Raw genomic sequence first — 22,367 nt, forward strand, 5'->3', positions numbered from 1 at the left:
ATAAAAAAAAAAAAAAAATAGGCAAGAACTCTTTGACAGATGTATTGCAAGTAAGTTCTACCGTGCCGCAGCCTGCCAAAACTCTCTTCGTTGTGAATTCTGATAAACAGAAGTTTCTAATCTTAATGAAATCCAATTTATCAATCTTTTACTTTATGGTTAGTTCTCTGTATGCCTTGTTTAAAAAAACTCTTTATGAAATTCATGAAGATATTACCTTATGCTTTATTCTAGAAGGCTTATTGTTTTACCTTTCACATTTAGATCTGTAGCCCATATTGAATTAATTGCATGGTATGGATTCAGGCTCATTTTCTTCTGCATGGATATATAATTGTTCCACCATCATTTATTGAAAAGATCATCTTTTTCACCCACTGAATTATGGTAACACCGTTACTGTAAATCCAGGGATTATATATTTCTGAATATGTTTCTGGGATCTCTATTCTGCACTATTAATCTGTTCGCCGAACAGCTGCAACAATCCCATGCTCTTAATTACTGTGGCTTCATAGCTAGTCTTGAAATCCAGTAAGTCCTCCAACTCTGTTCTTCTTCAACATTATCCTGGCTATTCATTGGGATGAAGACTTAAAATTGGTACATGTATGTTATACCTCAATTAAAAAGTAGGTAACACAAAACAGACCTCCTGGAGGATAAGGGAGAGGAAATAGCCTTTCTCAAGGAAATGAGCCTTTCTCAAGGAATCTGAAATCAAGCAACACAGGAGCCTGTATGGCAATAACCTAGACTTGCCCTCATAGGTGGGTATGCAAGCTTTGATCCGTCACTGTCCCCATCTATGGCTCCCTACCACTGTGATGGATGAGCCAGCGCCCCTTCTCATTTTACTCTGACTCACTTCAATAATTCACACTGCTGTTCCAACCCTGGGAGTATTTAAATTAATGGACTAACTTAGCAGAACCTGTTCATGTAGGTTCTGTTCCGTTCTGACCGTGTGAAGGGCTGTCCCTGGCAGGGACGGGGAGGCTACATTGCTCTGAATAATTCAGGCGACATGAAGCCTCAGGGGCTTCCCTAGAGCATGTTTCACAACACGGTCACTATTAACACATGGGGCCAGATCATTTTCTGTGGTGGGGGTCATGTGGCACACTGTAGGACATTCAGCAGCATCCCTGTCTTCTACCCCCCAGAAGCCCTCCCAAGGTGTGACAACCAAAAACGTTTCTGGATATTGCCAAAGGTTCCCTGGGGGGCAGAGGCAGAAGTGCACCCAGTTGAGACCTATGGGTCCAGACCTAGCCGAGAAACAGGAAGGGGAGAAAAAAGATCTGCAGTGGGGTCTGGGCACTGAGTTAGAACAGAAACACTGGCAGGACCTCCCCAGTTCCCACCTGCCACCTTCCCTCTGCCAGCAGAAGCAGAACGACACACCCATGAAGAGGGACAGGAACACTCAGTGCACTGTGAGGCTCAGAGCTGTGAACGGCCACAGCACAACCGACAAGGGGCACCTTCCACACAGAACTCAACGTGAACAACGTCCCCTGGACACGGACTATATTCCACAAATTCTGCCCCCTTCCCACTCCGCCCCATCTTCCATACACAGACACACAAACCCCTCATGTTAATGATATTCTGCAGGGAAAGAGATGGTCCATCTATCAAACTAATTCCTAGGAAACATATTTGAGCCAGAGGTGACAAGGATAAAAACATCAGTTCCTCTACCATTACCTCTGCCTCTCACAACCTCCAGAAGGACTGAGATGCAGGCTCTCACCACACATGGGCTGAGGTTCAAGCCAATTTCATTTGCATTTCAAAGGTCCTACATCACAATTCTCTGTATCTGTATTTAATTTTCTTTGCTTTCCTTTATTTCATTCCCCAAGCATTATCATTCTTCCTCTTGGCTTTCCTTCAGCTTTGTTGCTTTGAGTAAGTCTAATCCAGGGGTGGAGGCGTGCACTCTGTTCCACAGTGGTCTATCTAGGGCATGAGTGGTCCACCCCAAGTCCAAGAAACTGGGGTGCATTCTTTGTAAAAAGTTTAAAAAAAAACCCAAAACAGTAATAAAACTGACCACAAGTCAGTCTTTTATTTTCACCATGTGCTAGTGGTTCTAAACTTGTTTAGATACTGGCCAATGCTAAAATGCACCCTCCCAAATATTCTGTTGGCCTATATTCAAAACAATTACTGTGGTTACTTTTGTTTATATATATATATTTTTTTTTACTTACATAAATATTAAATATATGTATTTATATATACATATTTACTCTATGATCGAAAGACAAATGCAGTAAGAAAATCACTTAGGCATGCCAACACCAATGCCTGCACTTCCAAGACACCTATTTGAAAAACAATATGGCAGTACTCTTTGAAGTTGGAGTATGCCACAGAGATGCTATACTTGGGAGCACTTCTCCCCCAGACTCAGGGATTTTCATAATTATTAAATAAATTCAAATGAGAACTCATGTTCCAAACAAATTGTTATTTCATTTCTGCACTTTGTTAAGCCTTCTTGAAAAAGAAAGAAAGAAAGAAAAGAAAAGAAAAGAAAGAAAGAAAGAGAAAAGGGACAGATGATCCCTGCACCTCTTGGTCATCTGAGTGCCCATTATCTCCCCCAAAAAGAAAGAACTGTGGATGGAAAATGCCTCCCGTCATCCAACGGAGCTCCTGCCTAGCAGGGTTTAGTCCCTTGTGTTCTGGGCGTTGGTCCTTTGTACAAACACATGTCAGAGATGGGTAACGAATCCAATGAACAGATTTGGTTCACGTCACAAACACTGGTTTACAGTCTTCCAGTGAAGCATTTCCTTTTGAGGGGGTAGATAAAAATCGAGAGAACACAAGTCACTCCTTGAATATTAGTGAAGTGACTTCATGCATTTGTGCTTAAATCTTGAAAGAGGCCAGAATTGCGGGAGGCTTTCTGTCTTCTCATGACGTGCCCTCACATCCAGCGCCCCCGTACCCACTCTTGCCACGTGCTCCCCTCCACCCTCCTCTGGCTCCTCCTTCTAGAGAAGCTTTCCATGTTCTTATACTGCCGTGGCTTAAAGTACGCAGCTCCCTCTGCCCAGAGCACTCTCTTTTTCTTAGTTAATGCCTATCCCTTTTTTATGACTCTTCCATGAAGCTCTCCTGAATCCCCACAGTCCCAATCAGATGTCCCACCCGCACAGCCCGCATTCTTGGAGCGCACTGGCCCAGCGCCTCCTGGTGGACAATGTGCTCACTACAACTTTTCCCGCCTGAGCAGACAGCTAGACCACATTTCCCAGTCTCTGTCACAGTCACATGTTGTCACCTGAGCTCTGGGAATGAAGTATGCAAAGAAGTGATGTGCAGCATTTCTGTGAAGAGAAATTGTATCTTTCCCATAGTATCTTTTTTTTTCTCCACACATGGGCTAAAAAGAGAAAACTCTCTAGCCCTAGAGGAAGATGAAAGCACACATGAAAGGAGCCTGGATCCCCATGTAACCACAAAGAAAATGGCGCAACTAAGAACATCCACTCTGTACTGTAGTGAGAAATACACGTCCACTGGGTCAAGCCACTCTACTCCTGGGGTTCTTTCTTACAGCAGTCAGCCTACCCTCATACATCTTAGTCACTGTCCCACACTGCACTGCAGTTCCAGCGTAGGGGTCTGTGAGCAACTCGAGGGTAGGGATCCTGTATTGTAGGTCTCACCTTGAGCTCCTGACACAGTGCTTGACGCACAGCAGAAGCACGGCAGGTATCTGTGGAGGAAGGGTCAGGAGAGGGAATGAATTCATGACTGGCCACTGGACAATGTTTGCCCTGGGAAACTTTTGATCCTTTGCTGTCAATTAACTGATCACGACCTAGGTGAGTCCATGTTGCCTCTCTGTGCCACGGCTTCTTTGGCTGTAAAATGAAGTTAGATAGAGCAGTAGTTCAGTATTAGTGGACATCAGTATCCCATGGAGGGGTTGTCATCCTGAATGCTGCCAGGCCCACTCCCAGAGTCCCGGATCCACTGTTCTTCAGTGAGAAGTTCCCCAATGATGCTGACACTGCTGGTCCAGGGACCACATTTTGGGTACCACTGGGCTAGGGGATCTCAGGTCTCTTGTATGTCCAAAGTGAGCGGCACAGTGGTCCTCACCAGTGCTTGGGAAAGATCAGGGCCAGGTGATCTCCAGTGCCCAAGCTTATGAGCCAGATCGTAGATGATTTTTTCCAGAGTTCACTTGGTATTCAGAACTACTAGGTTACTAGAAATACCCCATGTGTAGCCCACCATATGCATTCACCAAGCAGAATAAAACCCCCATATAATAGGAGATTGGTGGACTCCTAAAAGTATTCAAATTTTAAAAGTAAGAAACTCCAGCTGCCAGGTCAGATTACCTGGCTAGGCTCTCATGCCCACTCTTCCTGATCCGCCCCCCTTCATCCCTACACTCCAACTGAAGAGATGATGATGGGAGCAGTTTTGAACAAAAAGAACACTGACAAGGTGAAGCAAATTACCTGGACCCCACATTAAGTCAAGTTTTCAATTCAGTGATCTTTAAAATGCACTATGAGTTAGGCATTATCTCCCATGATCGCCCAGTGTTTACCATGTACAGATGTTTAAGGGCCCACCTCAGATCACTAGGAGGTAAAAATAATCAAACCTCGGGCTTTGATTTAATTGGGAAGACCTCCAACTCTTTTCCACGGCACCTCCACGAAATACACAAATGCAGGCCGCAGCATATCAACACCAAGACTCCAGACGAGCCACACTTATTATCATACATTTATTTTTAACATAGCACCCCAGTTTCACATCATGTACGTTTCCCAAAGTAGGAGACTTTTAACCTATGTTCTTCACAGACTTTCCAACAAATGTGAAAAAGAGGCAGTAAGGTTAGAGTCTACAAGTTACAATCCAAATACAGGTTACCCTATATTTATTTATGTTGAAGATCAATATACATAATGTTCCTAAGGCCTAGAAAATGAGTAAGACTCTGGCTAAGTAAACTATTAACACAACTTGTCAGCACATTATGAAAAGACAGAAGGCATCAAATATATACTTTGCTGTTATTCATTTTACTGTTCAATGTACCTGTAGTGAAAAAATAAACACTTTTATTCTCAAGATTAAACTAGACCATCAGCTCATTCTCTCTCCTGGCCCACTGCAATGAAGACTATAATGGCCCTTCTTGCCTCTGGCTTTCTTGAACATATTTGCGCTGAAGACAAAAAGAATGGCAGTGCTAAAGAAAAAGGTACACCCGGTTCCCAAGATAGGTACAGGTGAAGTCCTCATACAAGTTGACTTAAGATGAAACAAAAACAACAAATCTCAGCCAATTCAATTGCCGTATGATGGGGTACTTGCATCAACTGCGCCGTTCTGAGGGCAGAGCTTTGTGAAGGACATTTAGGACCCAGTCCTGTTGTCCAACAGAGTACTTAAGTAGGACGGAACTGGTCCCTGACTTTCCCTAGTAGAGCCCTCAAATTCCAATACAAGCCCCCTTGTAAGTCCCTTGTCCTCTGGTCTTCAGAGTCTCAAACCCATTTTCTCCAACTTCCCACAGCCATGAACTTAGCTTAGAGCAAGACAGGAGAACTCACCAAACACACACACAAATAAAGGTTTTCCCATTGTTACGAATGGAGCAAGGCTTCTGTAACTAGGACGAGTCCTCCCAGTTGAAACCCTGACTTTATCATCATGTAGTTTAGCAAATGTAGACAATTAACTATCTAAGCCTAAAAGCAACTGTGTACTTGGCATCTCCTGTTCACATCAACAGACTGGCTGTTTCAGGGAACACCTGTAAGGCAGCCTCTGAATGCCTGTTGCTGAGGGAGACAGCAGCTCTTAGGCTCTGTGCTACTTTTCAAGTCTGGTCCTCCATGCCTGGTCTTACAGTTCCTCTTGGGAGGGTCACAAAATCAGATGCACTTCTCGTTGTAAACAAGCAAAGTGGGTGGCTCGCAGAGTTAAGACTCACAGGCCAGTTGCCATCAGTGACCGAGCTGTTGGCATTGGTGGGCAGTAGCCTTTGGCCTGTGCTGACAGGGGAGGTGCCACCTCAGAACTCCAGAAACCCAAATCCCCACTTCTTCTAGTAATTTGAACCATGCTAAGTCATGGATGCAAAAAAAAAAAAAAAAGAACATAACAAAACACCCATCACGAAAGTGTAAATTCAAGAGATCCTTCGAAATCAGAGTTTTCAAAGAATGCAACAGAATAAGCCAGTTGGAAAGAGAAACCGAAGTCGCTGGTGTTCTATTTATTTAACAAGTGGAGAAAAAGACTTTCCTTCTTCAAACTGATATTACATTTTGTTCAAAATGTTTAAACCATGAACTACTAAGTCTTAGTCAATAATACGGGAATATCTGGTTGCTATGATGTTTGGAATTCTTTTTTTATACTTTCAAAATTACATTCCTTTGGTGAGGTCTAGTCAGGAGGTGTGATTGTAGTTTGTGCTGAAAAAATTTTTTAGCTGTAAGGTGTTATGCTGTAACTGAGATCTTTCCGACTACTGCTTAGAAGAAGATATTTGCAAATGCCTGTCTTAATTGCAAGAAAAACACCCATTCCAGATGATTTTTTATTGATCTTTCAAGTACACCTCTATTATTACCATGGTTGAGAGATCATTTAAGAAATAGACAGATTATCATTTATAAAGAGACTATAGAATCAAGTCACATATGAAGAGAAGAATGCTTTATGACAGTTCAGACACTGGTAGGAAATCAAAGAAAAATGCATGTTTTTGATTACTCCCCCTAAAATATGCTGAAATCGAACATTTGCAACCCACATAACTAAAGACATATCGAAGAAAACTGTAACTTACTACATACTGAGTTCATTTCCATCGCAGTAGTCTATTTTAAAAACAAACTCCCATAAGGAATATAGGAATGGAATCCATTCAAAGCAACAGCTGTCAAAAGTTCTGCCAAAAAACTTGGAGTAATTTATTGCATCATGAAAGGTGAGGTGTTCAGAAGAACAAACAGTTCAATCATATTCTTCCCTTCAGATTTTATTTTTTGCTTCAATCCAAGAGAAATATCTAAATCTAAAACTCACTGAAACACGTTTTCATACTTGAAGACTTACTAAGTAAATAAAATTCAATACGGTAAATAGAAGGAAGCCTTCTTGTCTATTTTTAGTACTGCTAGAGGCTAGAGGATGGGACTTAGAATCTGTAGCATTAGCTGGCATTCCAACTCTGCCACTACTTATCTTTCTACAAATTCTTAGGCTAGAAAATGTAGTGTCTGATGGTCTTGGTTTCCCCACAAGCAAACTGCAGAAGACAGGTACAAGTCCTCTCAGCTCTGCCATCCTATTCTCCAAGGAGAGTAAAATGGGCCTAGCTTCCAGCTAAGATGTCTCCCCTCCCAATTAGGCCCAAAGCACTTCTCCAACATTCACGAAGCAGTTAGGTCTTTCCAACTAAAGCAAGTCCAAATGTCTGCCTTGATTACAACACGCACCTCCATTCCAAATATCTACCTCTCGGTTTTACTTCATGTCTGCTGGACAAGGAGAGGGCAAAAGCAACACACCACTTACAAGAGACAATGAGGCACCCCATCCGCCCACTATCAATTCCTGCTGTGCTTTCATCCTTGGGACGACAGGACCCCTCTGAAGGAAGAACACTGAACAACAAGCTTATTAAACCCCCACGGATGGGGGCAACATCGACATTGTGTCCATTGAATTCTACCCAACAAGCAGATCTAATTTTGGAGAAGTTCTGTAGAAGAGGTATAATGGTGATTTCAAGAACACAGCCTTCCTATACACCACAGCGAAGGCTCACAGAAACATTAACAGGAGTTATAATCCTAAATTAGAAGTGCACATTCTGAGAAAACAGAGACATGGAAGAAGTGCACTGGTCAGGTAGTAATAATAGTGTGCATTTGTTTGTTTTAAATCCACTTCTAAGCAACTAGTACACTGCGGTCACCACTAAGTGCAGTCAGAGGTCATTGACATTGATGTATGCTTTAATGCAATGCTCATCTTAAAATATTGGTGAGACTATGCAACTCATGGGACTTGAATTATCCAATGTGAGCTTGTTCCTTTAGCAAAAACCAAGCCGGCTAAACAAAAGCCCACCTCCTAATTTCTCTCACTCTGGCACTGATTTGATGGGGGAAAAAAAACAGCACTATTTTTTTTAAATGTATACGAAAGACTAATATTCCTGAGTTCGTATGCCTCCTTACTGGACACACAGTGCTATCTCGAGGGAGCGCATCGGTATGGAAGACGAGGAGACAGAGTGCACACGATCCTTCCTGAGTGGAATGTAACAAAAGCTAAGCATGCCATGGAATGTCTGCAGCAAGGACACTGCTGATAAAAATAGCTTTAGCCCCTAGATCTCAGGACACGGGAAAAGAGGTTACCTCGAAAGTCTGCACCGCCCATTCATAATCTTAGGAAGCATTTAAAATGGCTCCAAACTCCTCCCAAGGGATAGAAAAAACAACCAAAAGGGAAGGAAAGGGGGACTAGAGAAACGGTTCAAACTCTGGGATTTTCAAAATCAAATCAATTCCAAAATCTTTTCATATGCACAGAAGAGAATCAACAATTTGCTTTTCTTTGGGAAAACAACATCTGCTTGAGCCTTTCTCTTCTACCATTAAGCTATTGATAAAGCTTGCAAATAAAATAAGGGAGCATTAAATAAACACCTCCTTATTCTAAAAGCTGTCAACTCTACGGCAACCGAAGGCTTAATCCCTTATCCTAAACCACCTCAAAAAGGACCCCAGGCACACCCCACACCTCTACTCTAAGAATGGGTAAATTAGCAAAATGCACAAGAGAGAGCATTTCTTGTAATCAGTCTCTCAAAGTGATGTGAGAGTGGGCGTGCCCGGATCCCTGTGGGGTCACTCACTTCCCACTTTCACCTTGGGCTTTCAGGAGGAGTGGGTGACCAAAACTTCTACAGCATACTGGCTTCTGTGATTTGAGCTCACGGTCTTACATCACATACACTGGAGACAGCTGGGCTCTGCTAGTCGGTGCATAAACCAATCACTTCCCAAGGTACACTTCACAGAGAACAAACAGTTGTATATCCAGAGTGAAGGTCAGTCTTCTTTCATTATTCCTTCATACTCAATACAATCACAATCCGCGTTAAAATAACAAAGACAAAAATAACTACCAGAGTTGTTGGATTGCTGGTAACCACCATTTCCCCTTCTTCTCCAGGGTGGGTACCTGGGTTCAAGCAACAAATATTGATCAGTCCAAACAGTCTCTTCAGCCTTTCACATCTGATGTGTGGTCTCCAAAATCATGCATTCACAGACATGGTATCCCATGCAGGATAAAAGTAGAAATTTGACAACTATTTATTTAATTTGATCAGGTGAGGCGCTTAAAGCAGACTGCTCTTGCCCAAAAATTGACATGAAAGGACTGAGTTCTATGAGTTGATGGCCTAGCTGGGCCAAGGTAAATAGATCTTTGACAAAACTTCCACTTTACAGAGGTGCAAAGACCCAATAAATCTCTGCCATTCAACAGAAAACAATAGTTATGTATTATTTATAGCTAGATACAATGTCAAAATGGCACTAGAGAAGCAATTTTTGGCATATGGTGGCAGAGGGCACAGTGCCTGTCTAAATCTGATGTTCTTGTTTTAGTTTTCACTTTTATTATCATCATGCCAAAGACTAGCCAGTTGGAATCCCAATTATTCAGGAAACCAACCTACTGTATTTGATATACATACAAAAATAAAACAAGCATCCTGAAGGTATTGATGTTTTATACAAATCATAAATTCTTTAAATAAATAATGCTCTACTTGTTTTTAATTGCTAGAAGATTGGTTTTTGGTAAGGAGCAACATCTAACAACTTGAGGAAGTACTTAAGAATGGGAGATAAATCCCACTGAAATTACAGTTTCAAGTGTGATCATCAGTTGTATTTTTTCCACCAGAGTAAAACGTGTAAGTGAAGTACAAGAGAAAAGGAAATATGGATTATATTCCGCGGCTTGCAGTTTTTCACCCAGTCTTGGACATCTCTATGACAAGTAGTTGGGTTGAAATATTCAAAGGAAATATCTTGGCAGAAAAAGTCACCCACTGTTACTTGAATCTTGGGGGTTACAACACAGTGACTGGACGCAGTTGTTCCAACTGATTTTCCAATGCAATCCGTTCTTGATGAACCTCCTGATTTGTACAAAACAGAGAGAAGAAAACAAAAAAGCAAAGGGGTCATTTCCTGGGTTCATCCCTAATTCATCAGATATTAAAAAGACACTTGTAGGTGAACCCACAAACACTGAACTACTACACGACTCTAGGACAAGCTGACTAGAAGGCATTGGATTTACAATTGGTGACTAGACAGAGGCGGCTTCACAATTTGTCATCTTGCAGCTCCTCTCTGAAGATGAGGAAATGAAACTGACTGACACCACCCCAGCCTCAATCTCATTGGCGGTTTTAACAGGATCACTGGCTGGCAGAAGTCGATGTTAAAAATAAAAAGACAGACACTGGGAGAGAGCAGAAAAGCAAAAGCAGAATGCTAATAGTGAGAGGTGAGCCAGCAGGGCTCAATTTCTAGCTGCGATCTCTCATTTCTAGTCCAGTACCACACCCTGGCGGGTCTGAGGGATGAGCAAATGCACTGGCCATCCCTCTGCCAAAATACCATCTTGGCTCCTGCACAAAATACAGCTGAAGGTGTGACTGCATGGCTAAAGGCAGGGAGAAAGAAAAACAGGATCAGCCATCTGCTCTTTGGGAATTAAGCTTTCGGTCCTAAAAGAAACTTATTGGTAGGAAGACGGGGAGACAGTTAAAGACATTCGGAAGTAGAATCAGTTAAGATGGGAACGAACTCTAGGAAGGCTCGATTCTGAGATGCCCAGGAAGAATCAGCTTGCTAACCGTCCCACCAGAATTCAAAAGGCATTTATTCACCCCCTCCTACCCAGCTGTCCAAGAGTCTTTGATTAACTGTCTGCTATGAGCCAGATTCTGCTCTAGGTGTGATGGTACCAGCAAAGAACAAAATTGATCAGACCAACGCCCTCATAGGCTTTATACTCAAATGGCTAGAGAAAGACAATAAAGAATGACATACTTTCAAAAGGAGATAAATATGATGAGGTAATAGAGGAATCTGGAAGACAGGTAGAGCAGCTAGTCAGGGAAGGCTTCTCAGAGGTGATGCTATCTGAGCAGAGATTAGAATGAATGGAGGGGTGAGCCATATGAAGACATGGGGGAAGGATATTCAGGGAGACAAAACGGCAACTACAAAAGCCCCAAGGGAGGGAACAAGCTTGGTGTGTTGGATACCAGAAAGGCCTGTGTCACCAGAGAAGGAGCCAGGAAGACACTGGTAGGAGCTGAAGTCTGAGAGTTAGGCAAGGATCTTATGGAAACAGTCAGGAATGTGGACGCCATTCACAATACAGGGGGATAGCTTTGTGGGTTTTGAATCAGTGGCTTAATTTGGAATTCAAAATGTTTCACTCAGCATAATCTCCTCCAGTCCCATCCATGTTGATGCAAAAGTTGGGTATTCATCCTTTCTGATGGAGGCATAATACTCCATTGTATATATGGGCCACATCTTCTTTATTCATTCGTCTGTTGGACATGTGGGCTCTTTCCACAGTTTGGCAACTGTGGCCATTGCTGCTATTCAATTATCATATGGTTTCACTTGTGGAACATAAGGAATAAAATGGAGGACATTAGGAGAAGTAAAGGAAAAGTGAATTGGGACAAATCGGAGGGGGAGACAAACCATGAGAGACTGCAGACTCTGAGAAACAGACTGAGGGCTTTAGAGGGGTGGGGGTGGAGGGCTGGGTGAGCCCAGTGATGTGTATTAAGGAGGGCATGGATTGCCTGGAGCACTGGGTGCTATACATAAACAATGAATCTTGGAACACTGCATCAAAACCTAATGATGTATTTTATGGTGACTAACACAATAAAAATTTTTTTTAATTAAAAATGTTCACTCCGGGGACGCCTGGGTGGCTCAGTGGGTTAAGCGGCTGCCTTCAGCTCAGGTCATGATCCCAGCATCCTGGGATCGAGTCCCCTTTGGGCTCCTTGCTCAGCGGGGAGCCTGCTTCTCCCTCTGCCTCTGCCTGCCACTCTGCCTGTGCTCGCTCTCGCTCTCTCTCTCTCTCTCTCTGGCAAATAAATAAATAAAATCTTAATTAAAAAAATAAAAATAAAAATGTTCACTCTGGCTACTGTGTAGACAGTGGATTGTAGAGCAGGGCAAGAGTGCAGGCAGGGAGGAGTTGCAGGGTTACTGCATGGACCCAGGTGAGAAATGACTTTGATCAGGGTAGCAGCCACAAAGATGGAGAGAACTGGATGAATTCTGGATATATTTTGAATTTAGAATGGACAGGACCTGCTGATGAAGGTCCCATTTCCCTCATACAGATCAAGTACAGATGTAGGAAAGAAAGAAGGTGATTTGGGATCTACACAAGTGGGTGGTCAGTAAGTGGTACCGAGAACAAGAATAGATAAGAAATAGGCATTTCAAAGAAACGGTTGGGAATGAAATGTCTGAGGTGTGTATTAGATACATTAAGAGGAAATGGCGAGTAAGCAGTTAGAATTGTATGTCCAAAGACCAGAGGTAAGAGAAGTAGAGTTTGAGACAGAAATTGAGGATCACCAGACTATGGGTGATCGTCAAAGTGCTGAGACTGTGTATCATCTAGCAAAAGAATATAGACAGAAGTTGCAGGTGAAAGATAGAACTGAACACACACGGCATACTCAGTCCCAACTAGAACTCCACTAAAACAACAGAAAAAAAAATTGTTTTTTTTTTTAAAGTCACAAACACAAAAGAACAAGACAAACACAAGGAAAGAAGTGATACCAATACAATTTGCAAGCAGGAAGGCAAACTGATGACTTAAATAAATGACTCAGCAAATCCAAGCAAAATAAATGTGGGCATTCTACCAGTTGTTACGCTGCTGCATGGTGGGGTCTGTCCATAAAGTGACCCAAATACTCCTTTGTTCAAGGGTCCTGCATCACTTGAGCTAGGACATTTTCCCTCATACAGATCAAGTATAGAAAACTAAACCTAAGCTAAGCTTGGGGACAAAACAAGAACCCACCTGATTTTACAGAAAAGAGTCTCTGAAAGAGTCAAGCTGGCAGCGCCAGATACCTACGTAAGTGGAAGTGGAAGAGGGGAGGAGGATGGCTAGAGTGTGTTGGCTGAAAGTTTAGCTTCATAAGCAATTAGTTCCCCAGCTTCTTCCTGCTACTAGGACAGAATACTGAAGAGTTATTCCTTGAAAAGGTAAAACACAGAGCCTCTTGATTAGAAGTACAGAGATACAGTTGAGGATGAGACACTGGACTGGAACTAAGGAGATTAAATAAATATTCTAGATACTGAGACCCACAGCCCTCTCTCTCCACTGAGCCAGATCTTTCCCCCCATGTAGGAGATAAGGAAAAAAAAATCTCTCCGGAAATTCTATCAGATTAAAAAGAAAGCACCAATGATACTGCCTTGAAAGGATCCCCAACTATACAGCCCAACCAGACTGTTGGAGGACGAAGCTCAAAGCTGACAAGCCCCATAACATGCTATGCCCGCCCAGTGAGCACCTGCATCCTTCTCCTAAACATAAGCAAAGGACCATCAGATAGTGAAGGGAAACATCTAATAAGAAATACATAACAGGAAAATAGAAAAGTTTTCAGGAAGAAGAAAAATACTACCAGTAATAAAAGATATTACAACAAAGAAATGAGAATAGGATACCTTGAAAAAGAAACAATCAGAGAACAAAAAATGAACTCTTGGTTATTAAATAACCGTTTGAAAACTTAAAATTAACTAGGTCTTCAGAAATGGACAAAAAGACAAAAATAAAGAAGGACTGAAAACAGGAGAGAAAATATGAAAACATTAGAGAACCAACAAGCTAAGAGTTTCAACATCTGAAAAATATCAGCAAGCGAGAACAGAGAAAATGGGCAGGGGAGTGGGGGTGGGTGGGTGAGGAAGAAACATGGAGAAAACACAACAATAATAAAAACCAAGAAAACCCTCAGAACTGAAGAATATGGGTTTCCAAATTAAAAGGGCTTACCAAGAAGAGAGAACAGTATATGAAAATTATCTATACCAAAGCAAAGTAAGAGGGGAGAAAAACAATAAAACACAAAACAAAAACAAGTTTACCTACAAAGATTCATAAAACAGAATGAAGTTTGACATTTTAAAAAATCATCTATTATATGGTAAGACTGACTTTTTTAGTGCATAGTTCTGTAAATGTCAACACACATATGCATTTGTATAACCGCCACCACAAAGAGGGGATGTCACAGTTCCTACAACCAAAAAGCTCCCTGGTACAACTCACTGATCTACAAACCTTCACCTTCATGCACAACCTCTGGCAACTACCAGTCTGTATCCCAGAACTGTAGTTTTCTCTTTTTAAGAATGTCAAATAAAAGGGATCAAAAAGTATAAAACCTTTCAACCCTGGCTTGCCTCACTCAGTGTAATGTCTTTGAGTTTCGTCCAAGTTATGTGTATCACTGCTTTTATTGCTGAGTGCTATTTCATTGTGTGAATGAACCACACTTAACCTATTCATCCTTTGAAGCACATCTGGGCTGTTTCCAGGTTTTGGCCATCACATAAAACTGTTAAGAACATTCACGTATGGATTTTTGACTGAACGCAAGGTTTCATTTCACTGATGGATACCCAGGAGTAGGACTACTGGGTCACATGGTCAGTGTATCTACAACTTCCTAAGAAACTGTCAAATGACTTTTCAGAGAGGGGTAGCATTTTTCAGTCCCATCAGTGCATGAGAGTCCCAGTTGCCAGCACTTGGTGTTGTCATTATTTTCTGTCTTAGCAATTCTAATGCGTGTGTAGTGGTACACGATCACAGTTTTAATTTGCGTTTCCCTATGGCTAATGATGCTGAGTATCTTCTCACATGTTTATCTGCCATCCTTATATCCTCTTTGGTGAAGTGTCTGTTCAAGTCCTTCGCCCATTTTTAAGTTGAGTTTTTGGAGTTTTGAGAGTTCTTAAGTTTGGAGAGCTCTTTATATAATCTGGATACAAGTCCTTTGTCAAATATGTGAGTTGCAAATATTTTTTCCCATTCTGTAGCTTGTCTCTTAATTCTCCTGACAGTATTTAAGGCATAGCAAAATTTTTAATTTTGATGAAGTACAATTTAATTTTTCTGTTCTAGGTTATGCTTCTGGCATCATTTCTAACACCAGGTCATGCACATTTTTTCCAATCTTTTCTTCTAAAAGTTTTATACCTTTATGTTTTACATTTGCATCTATGACCCACTTCAAGTTAATCTTTGTATAAGACTGAGGTTTTGATCAAGGTTCATTTTTTTTCACATATGGAAGACCCGTTCTTAAAAAACAATGGTTGAATGAGTTGATGTTGCATCTTTGTCAAAGATGGGATGGCTATATTCATGCACTCTCCTTCACAACCCTCTATCCTACTCCACTGATCTATACATCAATCCCTCCCCCCAAGCTCATACTGTTTTGATTACTGAAACCTGATACTAAAGTGAATCCTCCAACTTGGTTCTTCTTTTCCAAATGTTTTAACTATCCAAGTTCCTTGGCCCTTACACAAAAATTGTAAGATTAGCTGATCTATACCTACTAGGCCTGCTGGCACTGTGAAATTGGCATTGTAGTGAATCCATAGATCACTTTAGAGAAAAATAACATCACTACTATGTTAAGTCTTTCAATGCACGAAAAGCGAATGTGTCTCTCCATTTATTTAGGTCTTGGATTTCTTTTAGCAGCACTTTATAGTTGTTTTCAATGTTCACAACCTAAGTGTTTGGATGAATTTATACCCAAGTAATTCATCTGGAGGAAGAGGGTGGCAAGATACTGTAATGGCAGTGTTTTTCATATTTCTATTACCAGTTGTTCATTACTTACAGAAAGAATATGATTGGTTTTTATGTGTTGACCTTATATTCTATAACCTTCACCAGCTCAATGAGACAATGAAAATTTAAAAACCAATTCAATTTGCAATAGTGTCATGAAAAATTAGGAATAAATTTAGCAAGACACATGTAATACATGTATACTCAGACTAGTAAGAGAAATCTCACAAGATATAAATAATTAGAAAGATGTACTCTACTAGCAGACTGGGAGATGCAACACAGTTGAGATTTTCATCCTCCTTAATATGATCTGTAGTTTCAAACAAATCCAATCATAATTGTAGCAAGCTATTTTGTAGCAAATGACACATTGATTCTAAAATTTATGTGAAGCAAAGGCCCAGACCATCCAAAGGAATCTTGAAAAAGAGCATGTTGAAAAATTTATACCACCGGATTTTCTTACTATAAAGTAATAGTAATCAAGATTGTGTGGTACTGGTGTAAGAATCAGCAAATAGATTAATGGAACAGAGTAAGAACCCAGGGGTGCTTGGGTGGCTCAGCCAGTTAAACATCTGACTCTTTGTCTTCGGCTCAGGTCATGATATTAGGATTGTGAGATTGAGCCCCATGTCCAGTTTCATGCTCATTGTGGAGTCTGCTTGAGATTCTCTTTCTTCCTCTTCCTCTGCCCCTCCCACCACTGGCGTGTTTGCTCTCTCTCAAAAAAAAAAAAAAAAAAAAAAAACCAGAAATAAATCTACACTTATATGGTCATTAGACTTTTGACAAGGGGACCAAAGTAATCCAAGGAGGAAAAGAAACTCTTTTCAACAAATGGTGCTAGATTAGGTACTGATGTAAGGAAAAAATAAGCCTTGACCCTAATCTCAAACCATACATAAACTTAATCTTAACCAGGAGTGACATCAGAATCTTGGCTATATAAGACATGTCTTGTCCATGTCCCCCTGCCAACAACAACATCCAAAAAAAAAAAAAAAAATCTGCCTTTCATTCATGGGCAAAATGCCTTTGTGAGAACTGTGGGATACAGTACCATACATACACCAAGAGATCCAGGAGGAGTCTCACCCAGCCATGTATTGGGTAATAGGCACACAGACCTCAGTCCCAACTCTGGACCCTGCACTGCCCTCTGAACCAGCTCTAAGCCACTATCTGGGAGTCAATGGAAAACACTATTTAAGACAATCACCCATGAATGACAGAGCCTTGGTGGAAATCTAAATTTCCAACAGGGAAGTTCTAGCACAGTGCTAGAGGAGAAAAAAATTGTAGTCTGGATGCACTGGAGGAGATAAGAGAAACTATAACATTCTACTCACATCACAAGGTAGCACAGCTTAGGGCCAAGAGAGATCTTCTCAGCCCATGATTCCCCCCACAGGGGTAACAAGAGTATGTGAGTACACACCCAGGTTCCCCAGCTGTGTGGGACACTGCCAAGTAGGTTCAATTCTCTCTTGCTCCGTCCAGAGTACTGAATTATGAACTGCATGACTGAAAGACAGAAAGCAGGTAGGGGAGCAGCAGATAGGACCCTCAAAAGATATTGAAGGAAACATGGTTCCTACCAAATGTGTTCATAGCACTCATCAAGAAGCCTGCTTGTTGGGGCACCTGGGTGGCTCAGTGGGTTAAGCCTCTGCCTTTGGCTCAGATCATGGTCTTGGGGTCCTGGGATTGAGCCCCGCATCGGGCTCTCTGCTCAGCAGGGAGCCTGCTTCCCCCTCTCTATCTGCCTGCCTCTCTGCCTGCTTGTGATCTGTGTCAAATAAATAAATAAAATCTTAAAAAAAAAAGAAGAAGAAGCCTGCTCGTGAGTTTCTGGGGATCTTCCCACTGCCCACAGGGTACTTCCCAGCACACCTCTAGCCTTACTCACTCTCTCTCTCTCACACACACACCCTGATCCTGTACCACATACGTGTTCACACTCCCTAGGCAGCAAACTTTGGCAGGTGGTTTGTGAGGATATGCAGAAAAAGGCTGTGCTGGCTCAGATTGGTGGGTCACAAAGAAACAGCAAAATTGAGCTTTAGTGCCACCTTGGTGAAAACAATAGAGAGGCTGCTAGCACTTAGCCAAGTGTTTTGCAGGATCAGGAGAAGGTGTATAAGCGTAATAATTCCGCCACAAGAGGGAGCAAGAAATGTCAAGCAGGTACATTCATAAAAGGTCTGAGAAAGCCTCAGAATCCCTAGCAGAACTGATGAAATGTACTTGTCTCCTGAAGGCAGTTCATAAAGACTGCAGAAAGTGGCTGCTATTTCAAATATGAAGACAGCAATGCAAAATCTCAAGGAACATGAAAAATTAAGGAAACATGACACCAACAAAATACTGCAGTAATGTCCAGTAAACAACCCCAAAGACATGGCGATCTGTGATTTACCTGCTAAAGAACTTAAAATAGCTGTTTTAAGAAAACTCACTGAGCTACAAGAGAACACAAAAAGACAAAATCAGGAAAACCGCATTAACAAACAAAATGAGAAGTCTACCAAAGAGACAGAAGTCATAAGAAAGAACCAAAGAGAAATTCTGGAGCTGAAGAATGAATGAAAAAAAAAATTACAGCAAAGAGTAAAACCACCAAAATGGCTCAAACAGAAGAAAGAATCTATGAGACAGAAGACAGAACTTTAAAATTATACAGTCAGAAGAGAACAACCACCAAAAAGAACCAAAAAGAGTGAAGGAAGGCTATATTACCTATGGGGTAATATTCAAAGAAATAATATGTGATTTGCTGAACTTCTGGAAGTTGAAAAGAGACAGGGGCAGAAAACTTATTTAAATAAATATTGGGGAGGAGTCAAGATGGCGGAAAAGTAGCAGGCTGAGACTACTTCAGCTAGCAGGAGATCAGCTAGATAGCTTATCTAAAGATTGCAAACACCTGCAAATCCAAGGGCGGATCCAAGAGAAGAACAGCAATTCTAGAAACAGAAAATCAACCACTTTCTGAAAGGTAGGACTGGCGGAGAAGTGAAGCCAAGGCGACAGGAAGATAGACTGCGGGGGGAGGGGCCAGCTCCCGGCAAGCAGCGGAGCAACAGAGCACAAAATCAGGACTTTTAAAAGTCTGTTCCGCTGAGGGACATCGCTCCAGAGGCTAAACCGGGGTGAAGCCCACGCGGGGTCAGCGTGGCCTCAGGTCCCACAGGGTCATAGAAGGATCGGGGGTGTCTGAGTGTCGCAGAGGTTGCAGATATTAGAACGGGGAAGCCGGCTACAAAGACAGAACTGAGGAGTGAGCTCCCAGCTCGGGGTTACCTTGAACTGGTCACAGCCTCGGTGAGCTCAGAGCGCGGACAGAGACCACGGAGATGGGAGTAATTGGGCGCTGTTCTCTGAGGGCGCACTGAGGAGTGGGGGCCGGGCCCTGGGCTCCTCCTGGCCGGAAACCGCCATTTTCATTCCCATCCTCCGGAAGTCTATGGAAAGAGCTCAGGGAACAAAAGCTCCCGAAAGCAAACCCAAGCGGATTACTCAGCCCGGCCCCTGGTAAGGGTGGTGCAATTCCGCCTGGGGCAAAGACACTTGAGAATCACTACAACAGGCTCCTCCCCCAGAAGATCAACAAGAAATCCAGCCAGGACCAAGTTCACCTACCAAGGAGTGCAGTTTCAATACCAAGGAGAGCAGCAGAATTCCAGAGGAGGAGAAAGCAAAGCACTGAACTCATGGCTTTCTCCCCATGATTCTTTAGTCTTATACTTAATTTAATTTTTTTCTTTTTCAATTTTTTTTCTTCTGCTAAATTTTTTTTTAATTTTACCCTTTTATTTTTTAACATTATTAACTAGTTTATCTAATATATATATTTTATCTTTTTTATACTTTTTTCTTTATTTGTTTTCTTTTTTTAATTGTTTTTGTTCTTTTTTTTTTTTCTTTCTGAACCTCGCTTTATCCCCTTTCTCCCCCCTCACGATTTGGGATCTCTTCTGATTTGGTTAAAGCATATTTTCCTGGGGTCATTGCTACCCTTTTAATATTTTACTTGCTCCTTCATATACTCTTATCTGGACAAAATGACAAGGCAGAAAAATTCACCACAAAAAAAAAAAAAAGAATAAGAGGCAGTACCGAAGGCTAGGGATGTAATCAATACAGACATTAGTAATATGTCAGATCTAGAGTTCAGAATGACGATTCTCAAGGTGCTAGCCGGGCTCAAAAAAGGCATGGATGATATTAGAGAAACCCTCTCGGGAGATATAAAAGCCCTCTCTGGAGAAATAAAAGAACTAAAATCTAACCAAGTTGAAATAAAAAAAGCTATTAAGGAGGTGCAATCAAAAATGGAGGCTCTCACTGCTAGGATAAATGAGGCAGAAGAATGAATTAGCGATATAGAAGACCAAATGACAGAGAATAAAGAAGCTGAGCAAAAGAGGGACAAACAGCTACTAGACCATGAGGGGAGAATTCGAGAGATAAGTGACACCATAAGATGAAACAACATTAGAATAATTGGGATTCCAGAAGAAGAAGAAAGAGAGATGGGAGCAGAAGGTATACTGGAGAGAATTATTGGAGAGAATTTCCCCAATATGGCAAAGGGAACAAGCATCAAAATCCAGGAGGTGCAGAGAAACCCCCTCAAAATCAGTAAGAATAGGCCCACACCCGTCACCTAATAGTAAAATTTACAAGTCTTAGTGACAAAGAGAAAATCTTGAAAGCAGCCCGGGAAAAGAAGTCTGTAACATACAATAGTATAAATATTAGATTGGCAGCAGACTTATCCACAGAGACCTGGCAGGCCAGAAAGAGCTGGCATGATATATTCAGAGCACTAAACAAGAAAAACATGCAGCTAAGAATACGATATCCAGCTAGGCTATCACTGAAAATAGAAGGAGAGATTAAAAGCTTCCAGGACAAACAAAAACTGAAAGAATTTGCAAACACCAAACGGCTCTACAGGAAATATTGAAAGGGGTCCTCTAAGCAAAGAGAGAGCCTAAAAGTAGTAGATCAGAAAGGAACAGAGACAATATACAGTAACAGTCACCTTACAGGCAATACAATGGCACTAAATTCATATCTCTCAATAGTTACCCTGAATGTTAATGGGCTCAATGCCCCAATCAAAAGACACAGGGTATCAGAACGGATAAAAAACCAAAACCCATCTATATGTTGCCTACAAGAAACTCATTTTAAACCCGAAGACACCTCCAGATTTAAAGTGAGGGGGTGGAAAAGAATTTACCATGCTAATGGACATCAGAAGAAAGCAGGAGTGGCAATCCTTATATCAGATCAATTACATTTTAAGCCAAAGACTATAATAAGAGATGAGGAAGGACACTATATCATACTCAAAGGGTCTGTCCAACAAGAAGATCTAACAATTTTAAATATCTATGCCCTCAACATGAGAGCAGCCAACTATATAAACCAATTAATAACAAAATCAAAGAAACACATCAACAATAATACAATAATAGTAGGGGACTTTAACACTTCCCTCACTGAAATGGACAGATCATCAAAGCAAAAAGATCAACAAGGAAATGAAGGCCTTAAATGACACACTGGACCAGATGGACATCACAGATATATTCAGAACATTTCATCCCAAAGCAACAGAATACACATTCTTCTCCAGTGCACATGGAACATTCTCCAGAATAGATCACATCTTCGGTCCTAAATCAGGACTCAACTGGTATCAAAAGATTGGGATCATGCCCTGCATATTTTCAGACCACAATGCTCTGAAGCTAGAACTCAATCACAAGAGGAAATTTGGAAAGAACCCAAATACATGGAGACTAAACAGCATCCTTCTAAAGAATGAATGGGTCAACCAAAAATTAAAGAAGAATTGAAAAAATTCATGGAAACAAATGATAATGAAAACACAATGGTTCAAAATCTGTGGGACACAACAAAGGCAGTCCTGAGAGGAAAATATATAGCGGTACAAGCCTTTCTGAAGAAACAAGAAAGGTCTCAGGTACATAACCTAACCCTACACCTAAAGGAGCTGGAGAAAAAACAAGAAAGAAACCCTAAACCCAGCAGGAGAAGAGAAATCATAAAGATCAGAGCAGAAATCAATGAAATAAAAACCAAAAAAAAAAAAAATAGAACAAATCAATGAAATTAGGTGCTGATTCCTTGAAAGAATTAATAAGATTGATAAACCCCTGGCCAGACTTATCAAAAAGAAAAGAGAAAGGACCCAAATAAATAAAATCATGAATGAAAGAGGAGAGATCACAACTAACACCAAAGAAATACAAACAATTATAAGAACATACTATGAGCAACACTACGCCGACAAATTCGTCAATCTGGAAGAAATGGATGCATTCCTA

At 41.3% G+C, this 22,367-nt stretch overlaps 1 protein-coding gene across 4 annotated transcripts in view; it reads right to left on the reverse strand.

The window, feature by feature from the left end:
• Positions 1-4,760: 4,760 nt before the first annotated feature.
• The window catches only part of REPS2 (RALBP1 associated Eps domain containing 2), a 166,983-nt gene continuing 149,376 nt past the window's right edge, over positions 4,761-22,367 (reverse strand). For all 4 annotated transcript variants that reach the window (XM_059384641.1, XM_059384640.1, XM_059384642.1 and 1 more), the window contains one exon: positions 4,761-10,237. In XM_059384641.1, coding sequence (XP_059240624.1) covers positions 10,169-10,237 — 69 coding nt within the window. In that variant the 3' untranslated portion in view covers positions 4,761-10,168. The remainder of the gene's footprint in view (positions 10,238-22,367) is intronic.

The sequence above is a fragment of the Mustela nigripes genome, chromosome X (assembly GCF_022355385.1).
Source record: "Mustela nigripes isolate SB6536 chromosome X, MUSNIG.SB6536, whole genome shotgun sequence".
Lineage (NCBI taxonomy): Eukaryota > Metazoa > Chordata > Mammalia > Carnivora > Mustelidae > Mustela > Mustela nigripes.